General features: G+C 48.4%; 1 protein-coding gene across 50 annotated transcripts in view; it reads left to right on the top strand.

Annotated features, from left to right (window-relative positions):
* The window catches only part of Mhc (myosin heavy chain), a 43,934-nt gene that overhangs the window by 5,743 nt on the left and 10,505 nt on the right, over positions 1–27,686 (top strand). For 2 of the 50 annotated variants that reach the window (XM_077634922.1, XM_077634930.1), the window contains exons 3-21: positions 1,191–1,331; positions 3,744–3,900; positions 4,913–4,940; positions 6,576–6,690; positions 8,291–8,383; positions 8,467–8,530; positions 9,074–9,172; positions 12,648–12,751; positions 13,368–13,625; positions 13,824–13,973; positions 15,308–15,478; positions 16,971–17,150; positions 17,472–17,625; positions 18,161–18,210; positions 19,521–19,608; positions 23,174–23,291; positions 26,133–26,253; positions 27,095–27,231; positions 27,527–27,608. In XM_077634922.1, coding sequence (XP_077491048.1) covers positions 1,191–1,331; positions 3,744–3,900; positions 4,913–4,940; positions 6,576–6,690; positions 8,291–8,383; positions 8,467–8,530; positions 9,074–9,172; positions 12,648–12,751; positions 13,368–13,625; positions 13,824–13,973; positions 15,308–15,478; positions 16,971–17,150; positions 17,472–17,625; positions 18,161–18,210; positions 19,521–19,608; positions 23,174–23,291; positions 26,133–26,253; positions 27,095–27,231; positions 27,527–27,608 — 2,310 coding nt within the window. Of the gene's footprint in view, positions 1–128; positions 784–1,190; positions 1,332–3,743; positions 3,901–4,912; positions 4,941–5,807; positions 5,908–6,575; positions 6,691–8,290; positions 8,384–8,466; positions 8,531–9,073; positions 9,173–11,338; positions 11,443–12,647; positions 12,752–13,367; positions 13,626–13,823; positions 13,974–14,727; positions 14,899–15,307; positions 15,479–16,970; positions 17,151–17,471; positions 17,626–18,160; positions 18,211–19,520; positions 19,609–21,425; positions 21,514–22,390; positions 22,479–23,173; positions 23,292–24,362; positions 24,484–26,132; positions 26,254–27,094; positions 27,232–27,526; positions 27,609–27,686 lie in introns of all 50 variants that reach the window. The other 48 variants (XM_077634915.1, XM_077634927.1, XM_077634897.1 and 45 more) reach the window with 42 other exon arrangements.

The raw sequence follows: 27,686 nt of genomic DNA, 5'->3' as shown, positions 1-27,686 counted from the left end.
GTTCATTCCATTCACAACAGTGAACAAAGCAAACAAAGAAACAGTAAAGAACACTGCACTTTCCCGCCCGCGGACGGCCTCGCGCCCAACCTTTAACCCGGGCGAGGCGCCTCTTTCCCCCCTCACAGCGCACCTTGAAGAAGGAGCTGCTTCAGCAGGTCAACCCGCCAAAGTTCGAGAAATGCGACGACATGGCGTCTCTCACCTACCTCAACGATGCCTCGGTGTTGCACAACCTCAAAGAGCGATACTACACTAACCTCATCTACGTAAGTGCGGAGGCTGTCTTCGCACCGCAACGCTTCGCCGCCGTGTGGTGTCGCCGTCCGTGTGGTGGTGGTGGTTGAAGTCTGCCTTTCTTTTGGTTTCGCAAAAAAAGCCAGCGCGCCGCACAAGCACCACTAACCGGGGTGTGATCTTCGCAGAGGCGCCGGCACCGACCAAGACTTGCGTCCCGTTGACAGTCGTTCGCAACCGGCGCCTTTATACCCGGCAGCGAATTGCTCGCTGCCGTGTATACCGCTGCTCACGCTGAGTGAAGCTTTGCCGCTCATCACGATTTTTTGTTTTTGTCCCCTCTCCCCCCTTTTTTCATTCCCCTATCGGCCCACGTTGAAACGCATGCCCCGCCCCCCTCAATAGCGCACCGTCAAGAAGGACCTGCTGCAGCAGGTGAACCCACCAAAGTATGAGAAGTGCGAGGATATGTCGTCCCTCACCTACCTCAACGACGCATCGGTGTTGCACAACCTCAAAGAACGATACTACGTTAATCTCATCTACGTAAGTGCGGAAACTCCCCGCCGCACACAGCCCCGCCGCCAACCAATCCCTCCGAAGTCCCCGAAAGTGCCCTCCTTCTCCCCAACGTAGTGGTAGTACTCGTAGTTTGTAGCAAACGCGCGCATCCCTTTAAACCCAGCGCGCCTGTCGACGCCAGCGCCGCCGCCGCAAGCTGCACTAACCACGTGCAATCTTCGCAGAGAGCGTCTCGAAATGCGTCCCCGACGCCAACGACCGCCAGCGGCCACCGCCGCCGCCCCCTGGCGGCGGTGTTACGCACAAACGAGCTTCTGCTCTGGCTTCTGCTGAGTTGGGCTTTGCCGCTGACCATGGCTTCTTTTCGTGTTTTCTTTTTCTTTTCTCCTCTCGCTGACACGCATGTCCGCCCCACCACTCCCCTCCAATAGCGCACCGTCAAGAAGGACATTTTGCAGCAAGTGAACCCGCCAAAGTATGAGAAGTGCGAGGACATGTCCAACATGACGTACCTCAACGACGCGTCTGTGCTGCACAACCTCAAACAGCGATACTACGTTAATCTCATCTACGTGAGTACGGAGCACTTGCAGCACACGACACGAAACAAAAAAAAAATGAAGCTCCCCCGTGACATTGCCCGAATGATAGATATTCCGCCCACACAGTCCCCGCACGAATACCGATCAACACCCTTCCGTCCCTCCGATACCCCGCCATGAACGGGCCAACTCAGACGTCGAGTCGCGCTGTGTCTTACATTCAATGATACAACTCTTCTTCAGCGCTGGTAGCTTAACGCGTATATGTCATGAAGCTGTGACCACAGTATGCTTCACGGCGTTATCGTTTACAAAAGAGGTGGGCAATAGAAAACTTCTTATTCGGTCGTCATTGTCATTGATCGTTAACATTGGGAAAGAGAAATCACTGCAAAGGCTAGATTATTATCCGTACATTACTGATAAGCTCGTAGAAACATTAAAAATTCGGCAGTTTCTGATTAAATTTAAGGTGAATGTGATTTGAAGGGTCTATTCGCCTGAAGGCCCGCCCACTAATCATAGTTTTCGGTGGCTAGAACTTGGTTGCACATAACGCCGAAGGCCTTGTCGTATCACAAAACAATCGGGCACGCTTATCTATCCACTTAATAGGCTTTAATATCTACACAAGCAGCGCTTCTCGACGTTTTTAGCAGTATGCCTGTCAAGGCGACGCACCCGGCCCTGGCACAGACCCAACGCGTACGGAACGGACGCCACTCTAGCCATGTTCACGCATCAAGCCAACCCCAGAACACCAGTCCTTTCGCCCATAGAAGCACGAACGTGCAGCCACCTGAACCATGCTTGGATACAAAATATTTGTGGGCGTTCGGTAGACTTTCACAAAGGCATTCGTGACAGTCTATTGGAAGCCAACAATGTATCCTTCAATGTAGTTCCCACCGGGCCCCGCTACAGCGGGACCAGCTGCCATGCTCGTCCCACCAACACCCCCACAGTAGACGAAAGACGAAGCACGTTTTGACCCTGACCTGTGCATCATGCGTAGCTCCAGACAGCACCACCGTCCAGTGTTCCCTCCAAAAAAAAGAAACACGCCCGTAGACTCCACATATGCCCCGAGTGGAACGCGTCGTGGTGTGCCTAGAAACCCCGCCATGTGGACCCTGCAACAAACAGCCACCGACAACCAACCACCCTCCGGTGAATGGTAGGCCTCGACGGACTCTGAAGAGGGCATGACTCGTCCCAGCTCAATACGACCCCTGCATGACTGCATGCTAGCTCCGTTGCATGTCAGACAGCATGTCTCTTTCCGCAAATTCACCCCTGTTTTTTAGTGTTCTCTTTGTTGAAGATTGCCACGTGTTTGCTCATTGCCTTCTTTATTTTCTTGCCGCGTCTCGTCATGGAATCTCTTTGTGCTTACAACAGCATTCGAAATCAGTCAATCCAAAATACGCATTGAAACTGGCTTCATCATTAGGCCAGTGATGAGTTAGCGTGTTAGGAAAAAAACTCATTCTGCACAAGCAACTTGATTTTCATGCACGATTCCCTCACGAGACTCGAAGCTTTGTTGCTTAGAATATTAGACGTAGAGTTCTCTGTTGAGTTTGCTACCATATGTAGGTGGTGTGTACATTGTTGACAGTTCGATATTTCAGCTGTAACCGTTACAGAAGTCACAGTTAGGCGACAGTGAGCCACCTCAGTGAGCCACCTCATAAATACTTAGCAGTACAATATTCAGCAAACCGCTTGCGTATCTAATAACTTCAATTCCCTCAAGTGCATACAAGTAAACGTACTTTGCGTTGTATACCAGGATCTTAATGCCTCCGGCGAATCATGGAACCGTACCATCCGTGTCGGCATCGTGGCTTCACTCCGCTAAAAGAAGTTAATACACTACGTCCTCTAAAACTCCATAGAACGGAGGCCGCCATGTGGAAGCCTCCATGTTTCATACATTGAAGCCCGGAGGGCAAGACGAGATAATTCGCGGTAATAACGCCTTTATAACTCCGGGACGCTCAACCACCAATGGCCGGCGTGTCCGGTTATAAGCCTGCTCCTAGTAGCCGAGCACAAATCTGCAAAGCACCTCTCCAAATGCACCACGTCTCGAATAGCCGCGAGCGCGCTAACGTGAGCTCCAATTCAGCACGTCGCGTCTCTGGCAGAAAACGCGAGCTAAATCATGCGCGTCTGCCTCCGGTGCCGTAACCAGGCGCAAGCTGTTCCCGAAAAAGAAACCAATAATGAATATAAAGAGAGCGCACGTGACTTTCTGGAAGGTTCCGAGCAGCTGCGTCTCACGAGCGTTCGTGCGAAGAGCAAAAGAGAGAGAGAGATAGGCCCGTTTTGTGCGAGCGTCTCCCGACGTGGCGCTCACGAACGCCTCGTTGTGTTTGGGAGTGATTGACGCCGAGTTTCCCCTCGCGCTGCTTCCCTTCCCCCTTCGACCAACAGACGTACTCGGGATTGTTCTGCGTCGCCATCAACCCCTACAAGCGCTTCCCCATCTACACCAGGCGCGTCGTGGAGATCTACAAGGGCCGCAGGCGTACGGAGGTGCCTCCCCATGTGTTCGCCGTCTCCGATGGAGCCTACATGGACATGTTGGCCAGTGAGTATACACGCCGCATCCGCAGTGCTTTACTCACTGCGTCGCCTTCGCGTCGCTCTGGTACAGCTACGGGCCAGCGTTCGGTAACGCTGGGGGAACTTGAAAAAGCCAGGGTCGTCATAAACCGACCGTCATTACTGGCTCAAAACCAGTCTAGATTGTCGACAGATGGCGCCACTGGTACTAAATGGTCATTTTGGTAGCATTTTCGAAAAAAGTGCGTCCATTTGGGGCCTTAATGTCTCACCCTCTTAATCGGCACTTATTGTTCTACTTGTTCTACGCTAACGCGGGTAGCCCGTGTGGTTCAGTGATGTGTACTATCAGAGTTAGAGGTCTCGAAGGGACGTGAGAGGCAACCGAAGCCGATATCTCTGTACTTAACCGGTGGCTCGAGGACCCACTTGCGGGTGAAATAAGGTAATCGCTGAAAAATACCGCATCTTCGGATATAAATAACTGCTCGCGCGTTTGGAGACTTTCCACCCCTATTGTTAGTCAAGAGTGGTTAGAGAACTAGGCCACGAATCGAGTCGCGTCTTTCCTACTCGTTCAGGCCACCTCCACTGCCGTCTGTGTAAGCGTCTGCGTCCTTTTTCCTGCGCAATTCTTTTCTTCGTTGTTTTGTTGTGCGTCTTACACTGAGTGAAGGAAACATAAATGACTAGTTTAAGAATCCGCGTAAGGGTTATTTACAGGCGTTCAAGTTTTTGCAAAAACCTCTTTTATTTTAAGACGGAAGCCCCAGTACCCGGAACATAGTTCACATAATGACCACCTTAAAAACAGTATGAACATTTTAAAGTCATCATTCCTTTCTTTTACGTGCAGGTAACGTTGCGGATTTTTTAAAACTTCGCGAGCATTTAGTTGGCGCGCAACCCGCTCGCAGGGGCTAGCCGAGCTGAAGCAAAGCGGACGGCCAAAATTTAAATGCTTGGCCGTGAAATAGTAGCACATAGTCGTAGCGGCAAACTAACTGAGCGCATTCTTTTGCTTTCCTCTCTTACAGACCGCGAGAACCAGTCTATGCTCATCACGTGAGTTTTACTTTGACCGCCGTTTTTTTTTCCTCATTCATGTAAGCGGCTTTTTTGGCCGAAGCGTGTGTTGCACAATGGTCTTGCGCACCTGAAGATTTTTTTTGATTATGTCATTGTTTAAGAAACACATGTGTACCTTTGTGTGCTGCGTAAAATTAATGAGACCAATCTATATATTTGGATGACAGCTGAAGGAAATATAACAGACTAGAAACGCGTTCTAGATCGAAATTCAAATTATGCTGCAGTACTTTGTGTGGTGTTCTTACGATGGAGTCCTTATTCTCGGGCCCGTTTTAAAGCTGAGATTAAGCAACAACAATACTGACGATGATATCGAAATGCGGTAAAAGCTTCGAGAACGTTGTTAGTTAAAATCATGATTGAATGTAACAGAAGCAAGTGTGTATGAAGGCGAACAACGCTTCAAGTAATTCGCCAGTAGTTAGCGGCACGTTCAGTGAAATATAACGTGTTGTCAGAGTAGCTTGGTTTGTGTCACGAGAAGGAATTACAAATGTCAAAATGACATTCAGCTAACTTGTTACCTTTGTACGCTGGCTCATTGCGCAGACTGTAATGTTGGTATTATGCCCTCCCCAGTTATGGGTAGCGTTTACATCGACGAAGAACTCTGTACTCCCTGTTAGTTTTGTAATCGGTGTGCTCCGCTAGCGCGACATTTTCAAGGTCTTCGACGGAGCATTCCTGATGCATTCAGGAGCGCTAGCTTGAGTCGCCGTAGGCCTTGAAAATGTGTGCACGCGGCAGACTGCGTTGTGACAACAGTGTGCCGTTGCGTCCACTTTGACGATGTCCCCAACCTTGTAACCCTCTCTTTCCTTCTCCCACCTTCCCTCCCAGTGGCGAATCAGGAGCGGGCAAAACTGAGAACACCAAAAAAGTCATTCAGTATTTCGCCCTTATCGCCGCCTCGGGCTTTAAGCAGCACTTTTCGAGCGGAGTAAGTTGAAGACACTCTTGGCCGACACATGGGCGGTAGCCGCTGCCGCTGCCGCCGCCCTAACTCGCATGCAGATCTGCCGCCTGTTGTGTCCGCTGTCGCTGCGACCGGGCACTGCTCGGTGCCCTAAGAAATGCCACCGTCGGCAGTGGTCCGCTTCGCGGGCCAGTGCCGACGAACTGGCTGCCGCCGTCGGCAACTGTGGAGCCGATATTCATGTTTTTCTTCACGCTCAATTTACCAGCAGTGCTTCCCGAGAATCTCAGAGCGTTTCCCGACAATCAGGTTCAAGTTGCGAGTGGCGATATGAAGCGTTGCTCGGGCATAGCATGACAGTCCTTGGCTTCTTACGGTCCTGCTGTGTGACGGGCGTATTCGGAAGCGCCTCTCCAGCCCTCAATACTCTGAGAGGCCGTGTTCGCGTAGAATGCCACGACCCCCGCCGTTTCCCTCCCGAACACCCCGAGAAGACCAGTACTAAGCACCTCCAGGATAACAACCCAACCAACCTCCCACCGGACTCCGCACCTGAACCCAATACCTCCGGACTCCGAGAAAACCCGACGTCCTTGTGGTCGCGTTACGTGAACTGTTTCTTTGTCTTTCTTTTTTTCTCTCCCGCCCCCCTTTTACTTTTCTCTGCCGTGGACCATGTCCGGCGTCCGTAGCGGCGAGTCTGGTGCCGGTAAGACTGAGAACACGAAAAAGGTCATAGCCTATTTCGCGCACGTCGGTGCTACGAGCAAGAAAGAGGAGGCTGCAGCCAAGAAGGATTCCAAGAAGGTACCAAGCCTGCCCCCACACCCATTCCGGTCCACCCGTGAACCCGTCATCCCTGTAGTGGGTCCGGGGTTATATCAGACACAGCGCACCCACATTTGCTCCGTCGTGAATCAGGACACCCCCAAATCTGATAAGGCACCTCACCACATCGTCCATTCGTGATCGCCTTAGTGGCATCTGTGTTACGGAACGGTTTTCTGAAAGCGCGGCGAAATGTTTAATAGTAAGCACGAATGCACACAATGCTGAATCAGATAACTAGTGAAAGCATATATCAACTGCGCAGACCTTAGCCTTACACTTCCGACACGCAGCGTCCATTACCATTGTTTTTACGGGCCACATATCGATGCACTCATGTTTAACTCGAAGCTCCCCTTATGGAGTAGGGAAAAAATTTACTTCAGCATTATAATATGCCTTATTGTGAAAGAAAGGCAAGCCAACAAAATCGGGCAGCTTACGGTCGTAGGAACTGCGCTTCAAGGTTGTACGAAGAACCACCTTCAGAACCGGTTATGTTGCTTCATTCTAAGGCTCCTGCTTGAATCTACCGGTCCTTATGCGTGGTTTCGAGACGGAGCAGCTGTGCAGGCCTGTGGGGAAAATATGGCGTCCTCTCTCTCTCCTATTAACGGTGAAAGCACGCGTGAACCGACCAACCACAGCCCTGGCACTTTAGTTCCAGTCCCGCCCTTAGGTCAACCGTCTCTTCCTCTGGTCCTGAGCCTGTCGCGGGCACGGCGATGCTGCCGCTGTGCGCAGCTTCACGCTTCCTTCATCCTTCGTGTGATCCTCGTATTACCTTTCCCTTCCTGTCCACCAGCCTGGCTTCAGTCTTTGTGGGAAAACCTGCAGACATAACCTGCTCTCTTCTCACATGTTCCTTGCCAAAGATTTCCTCCGCTGCATTTGTATCCTGACCCTGCCACGCCACTAATGCCTTCTGCCTCTGTGACGCAAGCTTCCTTTTTTGACTTTTGTTTTTTTACTTAACACAAAAATTCTCAGTCACTAGTTCCATGTGTGCTGAAAACTAGCCCTGTACAAGACCATACCACTCATAGGTTTTGTACTAACGGAACACGTATATTGCCTTCATTTGTGTTACTACGTTACGCCAACATGGAGTGGTGTTAGGTAACGCTATAAGTCAGAGTAAGCTAGAAAAATCTGAGCATTCGGTACATTTGCCTTGCGAACAGTATGCAAGTCTCAAGTAATACTTTTAGATCCGAGCATGATCAGGTTCGTAATTTTCTTTCAGTACTGTTACCTAAATGACAGCAGCTGAACACAAGCTTTAATATATGAGACATAAAGCGCAAGGCAGACCATAATGACAAAAAGAAAGATAGCGGGGTATTAAGGTAAGATAAGACCAGGGTTGGGACATTTGACAGGCGCGGAAAGCTTGGTTTCCTTGTTACCTTGCTAATGAAACGATTTAGCCTATAATGCGCATGCAGCCGTATGACATAGAATTATCTTTGCCGAAGGCAAATGCACGTGTAGCAAGCGACGAAGCGAAGTTCACTAACACCGCGAACATCGTCGAGGCGCGTGGCCCTCCTCTGCAACACTTTTCCTCGGCGCGCAGGGCAACCTGGAAGACCAGGTCGTGCAGACCAACCCCGTCCTCGAGTCGTTCGGTAACGCCAAGACCGTGCGTAACGACAACTCTTCGCGCTTCGTAAGTATGCGGGCTCCAATGTGTGCCTTGTCATCGCTGCGCTTTAGGGCCTATGACGAGAACCCACCTTTTCCTTGACACAGGGTAAATTCATCCGTATCCACTTCGGGCCCATGGGCAAGCTGGCCGGTGCTGACATTGAAACTTGTAAGTGCTGATTCCTTTTTTCACTCATCGTCATCCTAACAGCATTTTTTGTGTGTGTCGGAGAGATATTTTGTACGACGGACATTGTATTCTAGGGAGACAGAACCTTTCATGACTGTTGTCCCCTAGTTTTATTAAGGTTTTGAAGCATTCGTGATGAAATTCACAGTAGTTTCAGTTGTTCCTTAGACATCTGACGCTCTTTAACTGCGGAAACGAAATTTCAAAGTGCAAATTTGCATTCAAGCTGATTGAAAGCTGCGCGAGTGATGCAAACGCCATCTGGAACCTCGAACTCCAAGTGATCTTTGAGCCCTCAATATCAAAAACAAGCGCGTAAATTCGTGCCGTTACCATTTCCAGAAACTAAGGCGTGCCGTTTTTATCTTTTGCGCAATTTCTCGATCACACGTAATCCTCCTCCAGCCCCCACGCAGAGTTCATTCGCAAACATACTAATCACCAAACACTCATAAAATAAAAACAGGAACGTTGTCGACGTTTCACTCTAATCAACGAATTCTCGTGCCTTTTTCATGCCAGATCTGCTGGAGAAGGCTCGTGTCATCTCTCAGCAACCAGCTGAGCGTTCGTACCACATCTTCTACCAGCTCATGTCAGGAAAGCTCCCTGGACTGAAGGGTAAGTCGGCAGCTGCTCTCTAAACGTCACCGCATCGGTCGACTGATCTGTGGGGTCAGAACCCTCACAGGAAGGCATAGCACTGATCTAAATGTCAACTTAACGCATTTTATCCGGAAAGAACAAATCCGGAAAGAAAAAAGTGTCCTTGTGGTCACAATAAATTCACCTTGCATTGCTTTCTCGATTGTAAGATAGGTACCTCTGTAATGGTGACATTTACTAAGATTGCTTTAGCTGTAGCTTAGTTACGCGTTATTACTGTTAAGCACTGAGTCTTTACAGCATTCTTTAGCTTGCTTATATGTTTTTTTTATTGGTACGTTCCTTTTGACTGCAACGCAATATATATAATTTAGCAGCGTTAGTGAAACTTTCTAAAATAGCACGGAAAACTTTGTGCTCGTTCGTGTACTTTTAAGTGCAGCAATGCTTACGAGCAGGCATTCTAAATGGGCCGATTTTGCGGTGTTTAAAATACAGCCTTTTGCTCTGCCAACTGTAGCTGTTTACCGGCCCTTCAGGCCTTTAAGAGAGCTGCGCGCAGTATCAATTTTCTTGACTTTTGTCCGTGTGCACAAAGCATAACATAGTCCGGGGACGAAGTGCAACAAATAAATCCTTCATTTTGAGCGAAGTTCAATGATATCCATGCAAATCTTTACGCGGTATTTGCAAGTATACTTGAAACATTTTTTTTCATAAAGATAGATCATTATAGGCGGAGGCAGTCGGTGATGCTTTTTTGTATACCGGGTGACGTGGTTTTGAACACGGCTGTTCATAGTTTAATCTGGAGATGAGACAGGAAGCTGAAGTTTTTCGAGTGGAGGCTACATCAACTGGCCTGTGCCTGGCTGGTGGCGAGCACTGTAAGCTTACAAAGACCATTTCGAACACCCCACAGACAGCACAGAACGACATGATTATACGCTATTCCGGATACAAGCCTAATGCGGGGAGACTCGCATGCTTTGAGCTGAGCACTGCCATATCAAGAAAGCTAATACACGCACAGATTTGCGGGCTGCATTCAATGGGATCTACGGTAAATGCTGCGCAAGACATGCTTTAAATCTGGAGAACCTGAGGCAAGCTTTCTTTTACCGCTTTTCAGGCTCGCTTTACGCACTTGCATTGCTTCATGCGTTGACAAAAATTGCCTAGTTGCTTTATATTGGTTCTGTGTTGTTTTCATGCGGAATTATAACATGTGTGATATGCGTGGGCTTTATTATGACAGAGTGAAATGCGCCGTCTGCATTGCATGTTCTCGAAGTTTTTTCTTACTGATTTATTATCATGCTTTGCCAACATGCTTTTTCGTGCTTTATGAGCAAAGAGTTTCTTCTGTAGTATTGCTGTGAACTGACATGTGAAGTAATAAGTGTGGGAAATGTGTGACTTTTGGGGCCAGATATGCCCCGAACGGCGATATCTTCACTGCCGTTAACAACCAGCGCGAGATCTTTACAGCTAGAATCGGGTGCAGTGCGCGGGTCATCAGCGGCCGTAATTTCAAAGCCAAGTTGCCTTTAATTCTTCGTCGTTGCCGTCCGGCCTAAGCGGTCGTATAAATACTCTTTTCTCAGCCAGAAGTCAATTTATAATCAAGCACTGATTTAATAATGCATTTGGTATCTGTCATTCAGCACTAACACTGACGGCTTTCACAACTCCGCTACAAAGACAAAGCGAGAATCGGGCTCTGATAAAGGCAAGGCAATTGGACAGATCAAATGATCATGTTAGGCATTTTTATTAATTATATGTAATATGCAAAATATGCAATGATCTCTCATTTTAGGGATATGACCTTAGTGAGAAAGGATAAAAAGTATGCCCCAACTTGTAGAGAGGACTAATATTCCAATATGTAAATGAAAGGAAAATAATTTCTTTGCTTTAAAAACCACTAGGCCACAAATAATAAATTGTTCCCAGGAAGTGTTCGGAAAGAAGGGTGTAGTTTTATCCGAACATTCTCGTTACACTTCTACGCTGTGGCCGGTGGCTGAAATTTAACCATTCAATGTTTTGGTCGGGCTTGACCCATGGGCTGGACCTAACCCGTGTGGCTTGTCGAAGCGCTGCGCTGCTGGCTGCTTTTTTTCTTATGAGCTTCACCTTTTTTTTCGTGCCTGCTGCTTCCCTTCTGAAACACAGAGAAACTGCTGCTCTCAGACGACATCCACGACTATTACTTCGTGTCTCAGGGTAAAACTGAGATTCCCGGTTTGGACGATGGCGACGAAGCCCTCGCCACCGACGTGAGTAGGACGGCCACACAACACAAAGTCACGGCCATGGATCCCTTCACCCCAGATCTGTCTATACCTCTTCACCACCGCTCTTTTCCACCACTCTCTACGACCACTCTCTGCCACCACAACCACCCACTCTAGCAGACCCACTCACGCACGGCCCTCAACCAGCTCTGGTACTCGTCTTTAGGGTGCTGGATGGCCTTCCAGCTACCGCCTATGCGTCTCTAGTGTTCTGATCAGATGATCTGTGGCGTTTCGCAGCTTTCGCAAATACATACAGCTGCTTTAAAAAAGCGCATGCGCATATGGGTTACGTGATAGGCATTCCGAAGGGGTGGGCCAGTTTACTGCCTCAGTGGCTTTTCCTCGCGCCAACTGACTGCGGAAGGAAGGCCGATCAGCACTTCTGAAGGCGCGCTCAGACACAGCCCCACCGTTCGATCCGAACACCTAGGCACCCCAGAGACTGCAGAACCACACCCCTTCATGTAGCCTTCACTGCCCCGTTCCTCCCCGCAAGGAGCTTAGCTACCAAAAGGTCAGATTGCGGAGAGCTTTCAAGCCTTAGCACCGCTGCGTGGGGCGTTCCTTCTTCAAGACATTATATTTTCGTTCCGAGCACTGTTGTAGATTGTTTTTCTGCGATATACCTCACAAAACGCTACACGCTGGCGTGACCGTAGTGTATCACAGCTGATCGCGGTCAGCCTTAGCGCAGGAACCGGGCTTAAGTTCTAGCCTTCACCCGGTTTTCGTTTCAAGACAATTTTATTCGTAGAGTAATTACGCGTCCCGCTTGCAGTGCAAGAACAGACCAGTGACAACCAATAGCTTCACTATGCAGAGGACTAGGATTCTAATTACGTTATCGTTTCCCCCGTTCTTATCCGCGTACGCTTGCTTGATGACTTTCGAAGAAGCACGGTAAATGTTGCAGCAACAAATGCCCGGAGCAGAGCAAATTAAAATCACAAGAGAATTCAGATTAAAGCGAAGTAATGGCCACCTGTCGAAATTGAGTTCCAGCTTGAGGTCCTAGGCCGTCAGCCTTCAGCGAGTTTTAGTGCGCCGTGGCTAACAAGGTCAGTGAGATCAGAGCGACCAGGATAGGGCGGCGCCTGCGTTGCGGTATCGCAGTGGACGCTCGGAAAGGTCGTTCTCGAAGTGCAGCTCTGCGACCTCCCCGCGCCTGTTCCTTGCCATTCCAGAGAAACTGCTCCTTACCAACAACATCAACGACTACCATTTCGTGTCCCAGGGTAAGACTAGCATCCCCGGCGTTGACGACGCCGAAGAGTTCCAGGTCACCGACGTGAGTAGCTCTTCTCCTTCCCTCCCTGACCCCACCCCCTTTCCGCAGTCACGTCATTCTCATCACTTTCCTTTTCTGTCATCATTCTTCTCTCATCTAGAGCGCCGCATTTTGTTCTTGAACGCTCGATAGATTAAAGGTTGTGTACTTCTTGAGCTTTCGGTACTTTTATCGAAGAACGACATTTGTCGTGTCAAGCACTGAGTTGTTAAATTTTAGAATCTAACTGGACTGGATAACGTATCACCGTGAGCTTCTTCCTATTCCTGTGGAGGTGCACTACTTGAGTTTTTAAGCCGAACATAACTGTAGATTCGTTCTTCATAACGTAAAATAATCTGCGCACAAGACAAGCTCTCTCCTTAAATAACTGCGTGTTCGTCAACAAATGCGAGGTATATTTTCATTGTATGCGGAGTGTTTCCAGTTGCTTCATTACGAAACTTGTTTCCTCCAAAATGTTACCTATAACTTAGGCTAATGACGAGGAGCCAGTGCCTGAATTTTTCTCTTAGTTAAAGGTTACGTAGTCACCACAAAAGGGGACCTTTTACGGGGCCTCACTTCGTAATGATGTGAAGGTACCGGAAAGCAAACGCGCGCACGTGACTCGCAGACTGCCTTCGACGTGTTGGGCTTCACGGACGAGGAGAAGGAGAACATCTACAAGGTTACGGCGGCCGTGATGCACTTCGGCTGCCTGAAGTTTAAGCAGAGGCCCCGAGAAGAGCAGGCCGAGGCCGACGGCACCGAGGAAGGCGAGCGTGTTGCCCACCTTCTGGGTCTCAACGCCGCTGACCTCTACAAGAACCTGCTCAAGCCTCGCATCAAGGTCGGCACGGAGTTCGTCACCCAGGGCAGGAACATCACACAGGTACGGCACTTCTAGTCCTCCCTCTTCCTTCGTCGATGCAAGCTGCCATTTCAGCTAGTGCCCGGTATACTGTCTATAGCCAATACTTGATGACCTCCAGAGTAGCGGGAGACATAAGGAAGCTTTATTATACCAGATCCTTCTACTTTCTTACTTGTTTCTCATGTTCGCGCAATTAAAAAACTCATTACTCCGCAGGTGACGGCCTCTGTGGGCGCCCTGTCCAAGGCCATCTTCGACAGGCTGTTCAAGTGGCTGGTCAAGCGTGTCAACGAGACGCTTGACACAAAGCAGAAGCGCCAGCACTTCATCGGTGTGCTGGATATTGCCGGTTTCGAGATCTTCGACGTGAGTCGCATGCCACTGTTGTTGTATTCGATGCTTTAGGCCAAGATTAGGTTATGTGATTTGAAACGGCATTCCATAAAGCTCAAAGAATTTGCTGTCCGAATAATCGCCAGCATCGCATGAGTAGACGCAGCTGAATTGTATTTATGCACACGCCAAGGCTTTAGCTGCGGTTCTATTCCTGTTCATATACAGTGGCAAGCGAGGATTGGCGTCAGTTTTTTGCCTATACATCCTTGGAACATTACCGGGCGTGAAAATTGGGAAATATAACCAGTTATTATTGGAACCTAAGCCCTGTAAGCAAGTCATAAAATATACCATTACATAGGAGATGAGGATTTCATACGTCTGAGATTTACGTTGCACACGTACAGGCATCCTTGCAGCTCAGCGAAAGATAAACCAAGCCGTCCGGTACGCAAGGTGCATTTTGGCTCAAACGCCCTCCATTCCCTTCAGACTTTCCTTGATAGTGACCCCTATGCCCACCTCCACGCTCCATAAATTGAAAACCAAAAGCGCTGGTCTCTAGGGAGATAACTGAAGACAAACCTCAGGTAGATGTATCGAGCAGAGATCTAACGTTACCGAGAGACCACCATTAGTCCTGTCGCCTCTGGAAGCTACAGCAACGGGCTCACCCCGCAGGCCTTCGTCTGTCGGCGAGTGGCGCCGTTGCTGTAAGGCGGTGATTGCCTTTGTGTTTCCCAATGTAGACCTTTCCCCTCCTCCTCCTCCCTCACCCTCGCAGTTCAATAGCTTTGAGCAGCTCTGCATCAACTTCACCAACGAAAAGCTGCAGCAGTTCTTCAACCATCACATGTTCGTTCTTGAGCAAGAAGAGTACAAGCGCGAGGGAATCGAATGGGAATTCATCGACTTTGGCCTCGACCTGCAAGCGTGTATCGAGCTCATTGAGAAGGTAACTAGTGGTCGCCGAGCCGCTAGTCTGGTGTTTGGCCGCCCGCTGAAGTAACGAGCTCCGCAGCTGCAGGCAGTATCGTCGCGTAACACGAGAGCCTCAATGGGGCCGACGGCCGCTGAACCAGAGGGTCGCTGAGCAAAATTTTGTTTTTTAGTTATTTGTACTCTCGCAATGCGCGTGATACCGCCAGCACTCATCAGTGCCTCACAAGCGCCTTAATGGTTCCGCGGCTGACGGCCCGATAATAGCCAGTGGTTTGTCGCAATTAACCTCCGGTTGTTCTGCTTTTTTTCTTTCTCTTTCTCACCCCCGATGCCGCCGCCACTGTCACCGCACATTTCTTTCTCGATACCTCCCTCCAAACAAAACATCCGCCACTTTTCCCAACACACCCGACCGCGAACAGTACAACGGCTTCGAGCAAATTTGCATCAACTTCACCAATGAAAAGCTGCAGCAGTTCTTCAACCACCACATGTTCGTTCTGGAGCAAGAAGAGTACAAGCGTGAGGGCATCGACTGGGTCTTCATTGACTTCGGTCTTGATCTCCAAGCTTGTATCGAGCTTATTGAGAAGGTAACGCCACATCCCCCCAAAACCAACGTTGTCAGCCCGTGGAACCCTGTACCGAGCCCGTACCGTACCCACTTCGAAGTCTCTTCCCTCCGTCGTAGTCGGTATCTCGGTCGTAGTGATGGCGAGCCTTCCCAGCACGTAGACACCGTGCTAATTACTCCCCAAGCAGCACAGATCATCGACCCAGTATTGGAAATAGATGGCTTAACACTGGTACTTTGTAGCACCGGTCTTTGCCACTACATTTCTAATATTGTGCTGATTAACTGGGCTCCTGGGGTCGCCGCCGTGTCACGCAGCAGGGTCGAAGTGAAACGAGGCAAGCGACAGTTCACCGCGCCTGCAATGGCAGCCTCATTTTACTTTGCTCCGTGGGTGTTACATGGATGAAAGAATGCATGTTCCAGATTTACACCTTTGCACCAAGCGAATGAACCCACATGTAGTATGTACCCTTGAAGAGTACCTTCCGTACCACATTGAAATAGAACCCTCTTGCACCCCGAGAACGAGATCGCCCACCATACCTTGTTTCCACACTTCTTCAGCATGATGGGGAAGTAGACCACACCGTCCCAGTCACACGGTCCCAGACTCCACCACCAAGAAAATTGCTTGCTTTTATGCATGCTTGGCTCTTACTGAGAGAATGTTCCCTTCGTACTTTGCATGAAACAACCCTTCCTGAGTGGGACTTTGAAGTCTACAATTCATGCGTGTTGTGCTGCCAGGTTTCTGCTTTTTTGGCAGCGGCTGAATACGATTTGAAGAGTTCGCTTCTTATTTTGGTTGTGAGTTTTTAAGTTGGCGCTTATTTCACGTTCTCTTTTTTTTATGGTCCTAACAAGGCTTAAATACGAGTGTGCTATATAAATGCGCATATGCATGCCTGGGCCTTTGCGCTGGCATGAGGTTTTCTGCTCACTGCGAAATACTTCTCAGCATTATTTTTACTTATCAGCTGCATATAGATTGCACTTGTTTCTTTTTGCATAATCCGAAGCACATAAACTTTTATTGAAAGACTTCTTACTTCGATCGTGAATACGTTTATTGCAGTTTATTTGTCAAGTAGCTAGCTATAAGAATTTAAATCTTGGAAACACATGCTCTGTTCCGTTTTAGTTAGCTTAGTAAGTCCAATATTGATAGTGTGCTTCTGGTATAATGCGTGCATCTTTGCAAAGAAAACGTTATCTTACAGAAAAGACTTTCAGCATTTATCGCAGCGTACTGATTGCCATATCACTTCGGTTCGAATGTGCTTCTTCGCCTAGGAAAGGTAGTGCTGTGATTTGACCTCGAACGATGCTATTCACATGCCATACGCGGCGATAGCATTGATCAGATTCTGCAAATTAAGCAGCAACAACCAGGCAGAAAATAGAAAATTGAAGTTACCCGTTTGCAGTCTTCTTGTCGACGGCTGCGACGGGCGTTGTAGAGAAGCTCGGCGTCCTTTGATTGTCCCTCCTTCTTCCCTGCGCGCCAGCCCATGGGTGTGCTCTCCATCCTTGAAGAGGAGTCTATGTTCCCCAAGGCCAGCGACAAGACCTTTGAGGAGAAGCTGAAAACCAATCATCTGGGCAAGTCGCCTAACTTCATCAAGCCCAAGCCACCGAAGCCCGGCCAGTCTGAGGCTCACTTTGCCATCGTCCACTATGCCGGCACTGTGCGTACCACTTTTCATTATCCCCCTTGGCACAGATTGCAATTGCATCGTGTCCCCAGACTAGCCAGAGACAGCCCAGGATACGGGCGTGCGTCTTCGCAGCCTGCATGATTTTTACACCATTCCAGTGGGAGGGTTCAATGCGTTCAGAACATAGTGCATGTGCACTAGTGTAAACCAGTGACCGGGGCAACGCAAATTCATTCAAAAGATCACATTTCACAGAGAACCTCTCCCGGACCGCTTAACACAAAGCTGAAACCACATAAAGGGTACAACCCCTGCAAAGCATTAACAGTTTCTCGCCCTATCACTTCCCAGGTGCCGTACAACCTCACTGGCTGGCTTGAGAAGAACAAGGACCCCCTCAACGACTGCGTGGTTGACCAGTTCAAGAAGGGCTCTAACGCGCTTCTGCAGGCCATCTTCGAAGACCACCCCGGCCTTGGCGGTGGTGACGACAAGGGTGGAAAGGGTAAGAGTGGGCTATGCATCGGGAACCATTCCCTAGAGGTACATTTTGAATACCACCACGGCTGCAGATGGCTGCATTTGGCTCCTGCCATTGCTTAGAGTAGTCGTTTTTAATTTTTATTCAGATTTGCATCGCGTATGGTTTATGGAGCTTAACGGTCCAAAGCGACTAAGGCTAGGAGGAATGCGGTAGTGAAGGAATCCTAGAATTTCGACCACCTGGGGTTCTTCAACGTGCACTGACATCGCACAGTACACGGGCCTCTAGCATTTCGCCTCCATCGAAATTCGACCGCCGCGGCCAGGATCGAACCGGCGCCTTTCGGGTCAGCAGCCGAGCACCATAACCACTGAGCCACCGCGGCGGCCCACGTGTGTTTCAGCTCAACAATGTAACATCTTCAGAGGGTAGTCGTATCGAATTAACAGCGATGTTTGGATGTAAGATTTGCTAAAAAAAATAGATGCTGGAGCATCCTGTTGCAAAAGTATACTAACAAATAGAGGCTCTCACACTCGTGAATGTTGCCTTTCAGGTGGTCGCAAGAAGGGTTCTGGCTTCCAGACTGTGTCCGGTCTGTACAGGGTAAGTACATGACATCTCGCACGCTTTGCAGCTGAACCTTGCTCAGTGTATCTCGTGTTGTGAAGGATCGAGTAGTATTGAACAAGATTTTAATTCAGTTGTCATTAATGTAAAAGAAAAGCGATTAACAATGCTGGTGAAAGCAAAGCTTGCGACTGCTGAAGCTGCTTTTAGGGCGCCACTGACGAAGAACAATTAACATATCGATGTCTTTTAAGGTGATCTAGCCCACGCGCAAAATTGTGAAGACGTAAAGTAAAGCAGGCAGAAGTCGATTAGCTCTTGGTCACATATAACTGTCTTCATTCTTGTTTATCAGGTGTAAATGTATTAGTGATCAGTTTTTTTTACGGTCCTCGTTGGACGCTGCATGTGTAGCGATTTATTTTAAAGTTATAGTGGAAAGTTATCTTAACCGTATCGTGTTCATTCTTTCTCTATGTGTGTGTGCTGAATTGTGCGCTTTGGTGGTAGCTGCGCCGCACTGATGTGAACACAAATCTGACAAAATCCAAGCACACCGACTTCAGTGCGAACACAAAGCTTGCATGACTCGCTCGCGTTGCTCCGATACGCTGCTGCTTCGCGCCTGCTCTTTCTCGTCTGCAAGCACGGAAGCTGTTCGGTACCTGCGCGGCGACTTCGTCGTCATGTTCTACGCCCTTTGTCTGTCATTGCCTTTACGGCACTATATAAAAGGCGGTTATTCTACTTTCCTGTACATTTCCTTCAGGCCATACTTAGCCGAGGCACGCCGAATGAATCTGTGCTTGCAGATTACGGAATACTGCGTTGTTTGCATAGTCGTCGTAGTACGTGTCTAATGTTCCTATGCTCCTTGAAATGCATGGGCACTTGTAGACCTGGATACCTGAATATCTTGCACTAGTTCTGTGCTAATGAGTCTCCAAGCCTCTTACAGGTTCGTCAACTTTCGCTGCGCGAGCACGTGACCTACGGTGGCACGAAAGGCTGTTTAAATAGGGGAGCCTAGCATCCCCCGGAAGGCATGAAATTACTTCTCATTTTATCTGACGAGGGAAAGCAGTGCTTGACACTGACATCAGAAGACTTTACTCACTGTCGACGACTTAGCACGGCAAAAAACGTTGCACTGTTTTCTTTGAAGAATTAGCCTATAGTAGCATCGTTTACTAGGCTTATCTTTGGAAACCGTTTCAATAGACTGATAAGCTTTTCAACAGCCTTGAGAGAAGGCGACGGTTTCCTGCGCACTGGGTCATGTGCTCGCGTAGCCATCCGGAGCCCCTGGCATGAGCGGCATGACTCCATCCCCTGTCTCTACGTAGGAGCAACTGAACAAGCTCATGACCACCCTGCGCTCGACGCAGCCCCACTTTGTTCGATGCATCATTCCCAACGAAACCAAATCCGCAGGTACTTTCCTCCCATCCCCCCTGTTCTCCCTGCACGCAGTCGATTCCAAAACGGACACGAACGCCACGCCGCGATTTGAATCGCGTTAGCATTTGTTGCCGCGGCAGACATGTAGTCGAAGCCTTTTGCTTCGCTTACGCCCAACAAGTACCACGATATTGTAATCAGATATTGAGGAGGCACAAGTTAGTGACCATTAGATAAAGTGACGCAGTATTATCCAGTTGTCAAGAAACTTGTACATCTTAGAAAATTAGCGTTCATGGAGCTACGGTCATGTCTGGTACTTTTTCAGCCTGTTTCATGATGATTCCGAAGCATCCAAATGCATCGGAGTTATACACCTTAGAATATATCATTACACTTTCATGAGTGTTGGCGTGGCAATTTAAACTATGATTAGGGCATCTCTCACAGACATGCAGACATTGTTATGCTTTTAGGAAGAGTAGGTAACGCCCATTTTGTGGAGTACGCAAACGACTGCGTGCCGTGGACATTTCCTTGTGTGTCTCTGCATGCCTAGTACCCTGCCTTTCTTTTTATATTTCTCTTTCTGTAGTTTCTGTTTCCTTCCTCTACCTGTAGCTTCCACAGTTGTCCTGTAAAAAAAATACTAAAATATTACTGGACTGCACTGAACTGAAATCCTCAAGTCGTATATGTCGTGCAGTCTTCATATTGTATGTCATACCTGTATGCCTTACCTGTAGAAATACCTTGTTTCCCACTATTATACTTATCTTGCGATGCACCTTGTATGAATGTACCTATGTAGGTATTGTCCACCCGAAGCAAATCTATCCTCCTATGAATGTTCCTTCCTGTAGTTCTACTTGTCTTGCGATATACCAATGCGAATGTACCTACGTAGGCATTGTCTACTTGAAACAAGTCTATTCTCCTTTGAATGTTCTTTCCTGTAGTCACACTTGCCTTGCAGAGCACCTTGAATGAATGCATCTTTGTGCGCGCAGTCTACCCTAAACGAGTCTCTTCCCTATGAATGCTCTTTCCTCTAGTTTGTTTTGTAATATTTCCCGTGCGACCTTCCCGAAGAACCTCAGTGGCTCCTAGATTCCACTGAAATTCAAGCACGATTCTCTGCCCATTCCGTATTTTGTAGAAAACTCCCCCCTTGCAATTTTCTCCCAAACCTTGTACTTAGTATCAACTTTTCCCGTGGGAATGCTGGATGTCTCTAACCCTTGACATGCTCGGTAGCGCTCTGCATTTAAACTGCACCCTGCCTGAACACCAGAGCGCAGCAGCTCTGATTTCGTAAGAGAGGAGGTTCCGGTGAATGCGTGCGCGTTTGGCAGCTATGTCAGCACAATAGACAGTTGCGAAACGCATGAAATAAACTGCTGGCATTAATTTCTTGTTGACTATTGAGCGCGTTTGCTTATTACTAATTTGCAGCCAGAGCACTTCTGCTTATTTTCTGACTTGCAGCCTCGTGCGTAAAGTCTCTGCTAAGAACCTTATGCGTTCCCGACATTGCTTACGACGTATTAATTAATAAATAAAGAGAGAAATGGCAGTTTTGCATGCAGCTGTGCTGATCAATCTTAGAGCGTAGCAGATTTAACTTAATGCATATGAACATGTAATATGTGAAACGCTTTCCAACTTATTACTCAGCACGGTGCAACCTATGCAGCGTGTTCGCACTTCTGTGGTCGCTAACGCGTGATTGCTAAATTCTAGCCGTTGCGTATTGCGGCCGGCTTTAACCTATACGCTTCCGGTAGCAGTGTGCGTGTGTGTGCGCGAGTGTGTCTAACATTTGCTTCGCTGGCTTCTCCACCGGGAAGGAACAACTGAACAAGCTGATGGCCACACTGCACAGCACCCATCCACACTTCGTGCGGTGCATCATTCCCAACGAGTTCAAGCAGCCATGTAAGACACGACCCAAGCCCACGGCACGATGAATGAAACCCACACTACAGTCCCCCTTGTGAGCCCGACTCGCGACCCACTGTCCCGCCGAGACGCAGCCGGTTTCACAGTATCCGTGGTAGCCCTTAAAGGAGCATATTAAGTGTTAAAAGTTCACTGTCGGGCTGTCAAAATTCTGTGCTCCTTTAAGGTTCCCAATTTTTATATTGCTTTACCTTAAACATTGCATTTGCTGCTGCAGAAAATATGCAGGCTTTTAATATTGGCACCGCCGAGTACACCACAGTCGAGGCTACAAACAGGCGATGAAATCTGGCAAGAAAACAGCGATGTGCACACTGCATCGACGTTTCATTCGGAATGATTTCTTTAGCACGGGAGATGACAGTGCCAGTGGCTATATTCTTTGCCCACCGAGAGCAGATTCAGAATGGCGTAGGACAAGTGCGCAGTCGTGGCTTCCAGGCTTAGGACAAAATTGCCTTGTGTAAGGCAGAAACCGGCTGTTCGCGTCGCATGTCGTCCATCACACTTGGCCCCCACACCCACCACGTACGATCAACCCCACAACCATGCGATCAGCCCCACACCCACCACGTGCGATCAGCCCCACACCCACCACACGCCATTAGCCCCAAACCCACCACGTGCGATCAGCCCTACACCCACCACACGCCATTAGCCCCAGACCCACCACGTGCGATCAGCCCCACACCCACCACGTGCGATCAGCCCCACACCCACCACGTAAGATCGGCCCGACACCCCCCAAATCCAGATATCACACCCCATGACACTGATGCGGACTCCACCATGCGCACAGCATTTTTTTTCTTGTGTCATGCCTAACCCTCTGCCCTGCACTGATGACCCACAGGAACAGTTGAACAAGCTGATGGCTACCCTGAATAGCACTGCCCCCCACTTTGTCCGCTGTATCATTCCGAACGAAACCAAGTCCCCAGGTAAATGGATCCCGCCCAAAACCTTCTCTTTCATCTCTTTACTTTTTTATGGCTGGCGAATGCCTCAATGAATGTAATAATGCCTTTTTTTTACATCCAATGTAGGCATTCTCAGTATCGCTATGTTGATGGTGCAAGGATGGCACAAAAATATCAGTGCAAAATGTGAAGCTTTCAAAATACCTGTAAAGATAGCCAGCATAACGTGCATTGAGGAGATCATCGAAAGCTCCTCTCTGAAAGCCATCTGACGACGAAGCAATTTCTTTGCATGTCTCACCGGGATAGGAAACAAGAAGTAAAACTACAACAGGAAGCTCTCTGGAGCTGTTTAACTTAAGTGGCACTGGTCTGAAACAAAGTAAGGTGCATCGTATAAACTAGGATATCGCAAATTATTGTAAAAGTGCTCCTTTTACAAATTGCCTATTGTTTGCCTTTTGCAGATTTCTTGTCCGTCATCATTTAATCACAGTGTGAATTATGTGCTTTTATTCTCTAGGTTTCACAGGAGAGTTTACGAATATGATCGTGTGAATGCTGATCGAGATGAAGACGTGCACAGTGTTTAGTCCTTATTTACTACGTCGTTCTGTACTTTCGTTGTATATGTAGCTTTTGATTTTCAGCGATATGACAAGTGGCTGGAAAATCAACTAAACGCAATAGATTGACCGTCTGCTGTATGTCTGCAGGCGTCATCGACTCTCATCTTGTCATGCATCAGCTCACTTGCAACGGTGTGCTTGAAGGCATCCGTATCTGCCGAAAGGGCTTCCCCAACAGGATGATCTACCCAGACTTCAAGCAGCGGTAAGCACACTCAGGCATCGATCAAGTCCGCAGAATGTCAATTGACCGTCTCGATTTAGAAACCAACTTTACTATTTTCCAAGTTTTTGCGGTGCTAGCGGCACTTAACGTAGAAGTTGCTGTTTTTAACATTATACTCATTATTTCTAAAACTTAGTTCTTCAACAAAACGCGCGCACGGGCTAATGGATGGAATGTAAATTTAGAGCCAGAGATGGGCATTCGCTGGCACGTATATGCGATGTGCCCAAAACTGGGATGTTTTTGTGGTTGAAGTGATTTGTTGGAGGTATTAAGAATTACTTAAGCTTTGTGTGCAATTCCCTCATTTTAAGAATTGACTTGCCATGTTTACCCCCCAATAATGAATGAAAATACCACCAGACAGTTAAAGCTAGAATTCCAACCAGAATTTTGTTTACGTGACCGACTGCGTAAGTCTAGCTTACTGTACATTTCTCATTCCTCCCTGCACAGTGTTCATATATTGTCAATGCCGCCTCTACAGTGCTCTCGCACGCAAAGAAAAAAATCACTGATTTAAAGCTTAGGACTGCAGGTTCACGTTTGGCAAAACACCGCCATCGGTGGTAAGAATAATAGCAACATGTAAAAGATCCGCACGGATAACAAGAACTTGTAATCACATTCAAAATCTTTCATTGTGATTTGCAAACAAATCCAAATATCTTCGCCACGAGAAGTCCTAGTCTTGAATATGTTGCCGGTTTCCTAAAGAGAACATAGCAGGTCCTCTAGCAAGCGCTTGTTGGCAATTTTCTTGTGTCTTCTCCGACGGGTGCACGAATGCGTACAAGCGCTTACCGCTTCCGGCAGTTCTCTCGCAACGGCGCTACCTTTTTGGTTTTGCCATGCGTTATGTTTTGTTTTGTCTCACTTTTGCTTTGGCTTCCGATAATGTGGGTAATGGCCCCCGGGTGGTCAGTGCTGCGGAGCATGCTCTGTGCGCATTAGGCTTAAGGTGGCGAAGACTGAGAAAGCTTCCCTTACGTCATGGCGGCCGTCTGTCGCGCACTGAAATCCTCATGTTGGCTCACTGTTCTCGACCAGATACACGATCTTGGCTCCCAACGCCGTCCCCAAGGGCTTCGTTGATGCGAAACACTGCGCCGAAAAGGTCATCGAGGCCATTCAGCTCGATAACAACGATTTCCGCTTCGGACACAGCAAGGCATGTACTCAGAGCAAAATAAGGCCCAACCTCGCCCCAAACCCAACCAACCGACCCTGTATCGTGCAACTTTCGCCCGTAGAAGGAGCGACGGCGGCGATTTTGTCGCATTTGTGAAGGCCCACCGCTATGGTTGTTGCCCTCTTTCGGCACTAGGCTGCCACATGTGGGTCGACATGCAGCGTTGTTCCACACGCGGCGTTTATATATCCCTGGTACTAAAAAAAACGAGTCCTAAACTATGGGCGAACTGCACCAGTACAGGCGCGAGTTGTGTCCGAATGAGACCCGTAGTGAAACCCCGTCCATTAGTTAGAAAAACGCACGCATTCCCCCTGTCCTAGTCACGGTCCCCTATATAGTTGACCGAGACACTCTACCCGACAGCGAGGCTTTTTTTCCGAAAAATGGGGTAAGTTCGTCAATTTTTGAACGCCACTTCAAACTACCCCTTCTTACGTGCCTACTCCTACCCACCCGGCGCCGATCAAAGGCATCACTTTTTTTCCCCATGCAACCCGAGGCTTTTTTTCCCTCTGGCAGCATCGTTCCCGCCCTTGACCAGCTCATGCCTTTTTGCAGACCGTGCCTGTTGTTTTGAACATGCCTTCCTTGCGGGGCATGGCCACTTTTTAGCACGGTCACGATCCGTTACCCCCACTTGCCGCCAAGCGTTACTGCGAGAATCACCTTCACCTAAAGTGAAATAATACTGAGGCATTGACAAAACTATTAAGCAAAGAACGTTTGTCGACCTTAAACGACGAGTTCTTTCAAACAGTTGTTTTCACATTAGGCTTCGATATCAAGTTAACTTGCAAAATAGTGTCGCTCGAAGTTTCACTAAAGAAACTCGCGTGGAATTGTACCACAAAGCGAGCGCTCCTAGCGGAGACCACGTGCGCTGCATCAATGTGGCTTGGACCTTTTGCGGTCCTAGATACGGCATCCTTGCCTGCGGTGAGCTTCCGGACTACTTCATCGACGGGAAACAAGCGACGGCGATAATTATGAAACACACCAAAATTGACGAGCTCGAATACCGCTATGGACAAGATAAGGTATGCCCAGCGGTGGCCCGCCCATGGTTGCTGTTTCGCTCGCCCCTGCTGACAACACCCGAGCTCTCACACAGTTCCTTCACGCCCGAGAGCATCACCAGCCGCTTACCGCCAGCCCGGTGCTTTTAAGCTTGCCATCTAACACTTCAGGGCGCTCCGTGCGACGATGCAACGGCGATGGAGGCCGGGCTTTGCTCCGTCCTGGTACCCGGCGTCGGGTAGGGCGTCACTGAGGCCTTCACTTTCACCCAAATTATGAAAGAGTATCCTATATATTATGCCTCTGAACAAGCACCGTTTGGTGTCCACGCTCTCTTCTTGCACTAAACGTTCTCGGCCCAATATTGGAATGGTAATGGCAAAAGGTTGTTCCTACAGAAAACCAGTGTGAAAGCATCCCTCTCCAATATTGATCCAATTACCGGTTCTGCCTTTGTAGCGCATTCAGAACAAGGCCTTTCGATATTTATTGATTCGAGAGTTCGATGGACGCATGACGGAGCTGAGCCCGCGCCCGTTCCTCCGGCTTTGGTTGTGCCCACCGATCTGAGCCCTTCCTCCTGTTACGCGCCCCCACCCGCCCTGTAGATACGCCATCCTTGCCCCTAACGCGCTCCCCAAAGGCTTCGTGGACGCTCGTGCCGCCACTGAGAAGCTGCTGGACGCCATCAAACTCGACGAGGGCGAGTATCGGCTCGGATTCACCAAGGTACGTCAGTTCCCCTTGCTCTCCCCCTTAGTCGCCACCCGTTATGGTCCTGGAGGCGCTCTTTCTCACCCCCTCACTTTTCCTCACCCCGTATTCCTGTTTGCATTTCTCTCACTTTGTGTGAAACACCGTTTCTGTTCATTGTTATGTAGTTTTAATTTGCAGTAGCAGCCAGGAAACCATATACATTGACGTGTTGCACTGACTACAAATGCACTCTAAGTGCAAGTAGTTCACTGACTTATCAGCTGTATAGAAAGAGCTTGAAACCACAGAGAAACAGGGTAGTGATTTCAGAGAAAAAGGCTTATTTGTAACGATCATGTTGAAATTTGAAAGCACAGTCAGAAGCTAGATGCTGCAGGATGAGCCCTCTTTAAAATGTGAATCATTTGAATCCACAAGTGCCGCTTTCTTCAGCGTATTTTTCAGCAAGAAGTGTACTCTGCCTCACTGAAATGTTCTCCCGAAAAATTGGCTGCTTGGAATTTATCTCGCCAGTGTTATTTTGCTGTAAACATTGCAAGGCTAACGCAAAGATTTTTTAGCAGTATCATGCACCAACAAACCCAAAAGGCCACACTTTTGATGCGTTTGTAGCCTGAAATATTACATTGAGCGGCTGTGTACTGAAGCAAGTTTCCTATTACTTTAAAAAATCTTTTTTTAAAGAATGCCATTTTATTTGCTAGAGATTTTATTGCTTTGTATTTTTAGTTGTTTTTATGAAACAAACAAAACCACTAACGGATAGACTGAAATTAGGGAGGTCGGAGTAGTAAAAGTGTTTTCGGAAGGCCGAATGCACTGAAAGGCTGACCTCTTGCTCTCTGTCGTGTAGATCTTCTTCAGGGCAGGCGTCTTGGGTCGCCTGGAAGAACTGCGTGACGAGCGTCTCGGCAAGATTATCACCATGATTCAAGCCGCTGTGCGCTGGTATATAACCAAGAAGCACTTCCAGAAGCTCAAGGAACAGAGGTAACTGTTCAAGACTTTAATGACGAGAGTACTGGTTCTCTCGTCATCACCACACATTTCCCTTAAGTTTTCAAAGAAAGCTCATTAACATTAAATGTACTATGGTTGCATGACAGCGACGGTTAGGCGCTGGGCAGGTTCCTGTTTTTTTGAGTTTGTTTCAAAACTTTATTTAGGCAGCTTAGTGGGCTGATCTGCATTTTCTGCGACTCTACAGTTGATCGCTGAAGCACATAGAGGATTGATTTACTTCTATCGATGTGTTCTGAATGTACGCCCGGCTCTTTCTCTACAGGGTGGCGCTGCTGGTCATCCAGCGCAACCTCCGCAAGTTCCTCCAGCTGCGCAACTGGCTCTGGTGGAAGCTGTACAGCAAGGTACGTTCACTTAATTTGTACAATTTTTATCAAGCACAGATCTGTCCAGCTTCTTGTTATTATCGGTGATGAACACCA

Source organism: Amblyomma americanum, chromosome 8 (assembly GCF_052857255.1).
Source record: "Amblyomma americanum isolate KBUSLIRL-KWMA chromosome 8, ASM5285725v1, whole genome shotgun sequence".
NCBI lineage: Eukaryota > Metazoa > Arthropoda > Arachnida > Ixodida > Ixodidae > Amblyomma > Amblyomma americanum.
This window is presented reverse-complemented; position numbering and strand designations above follow the sequence as displayed.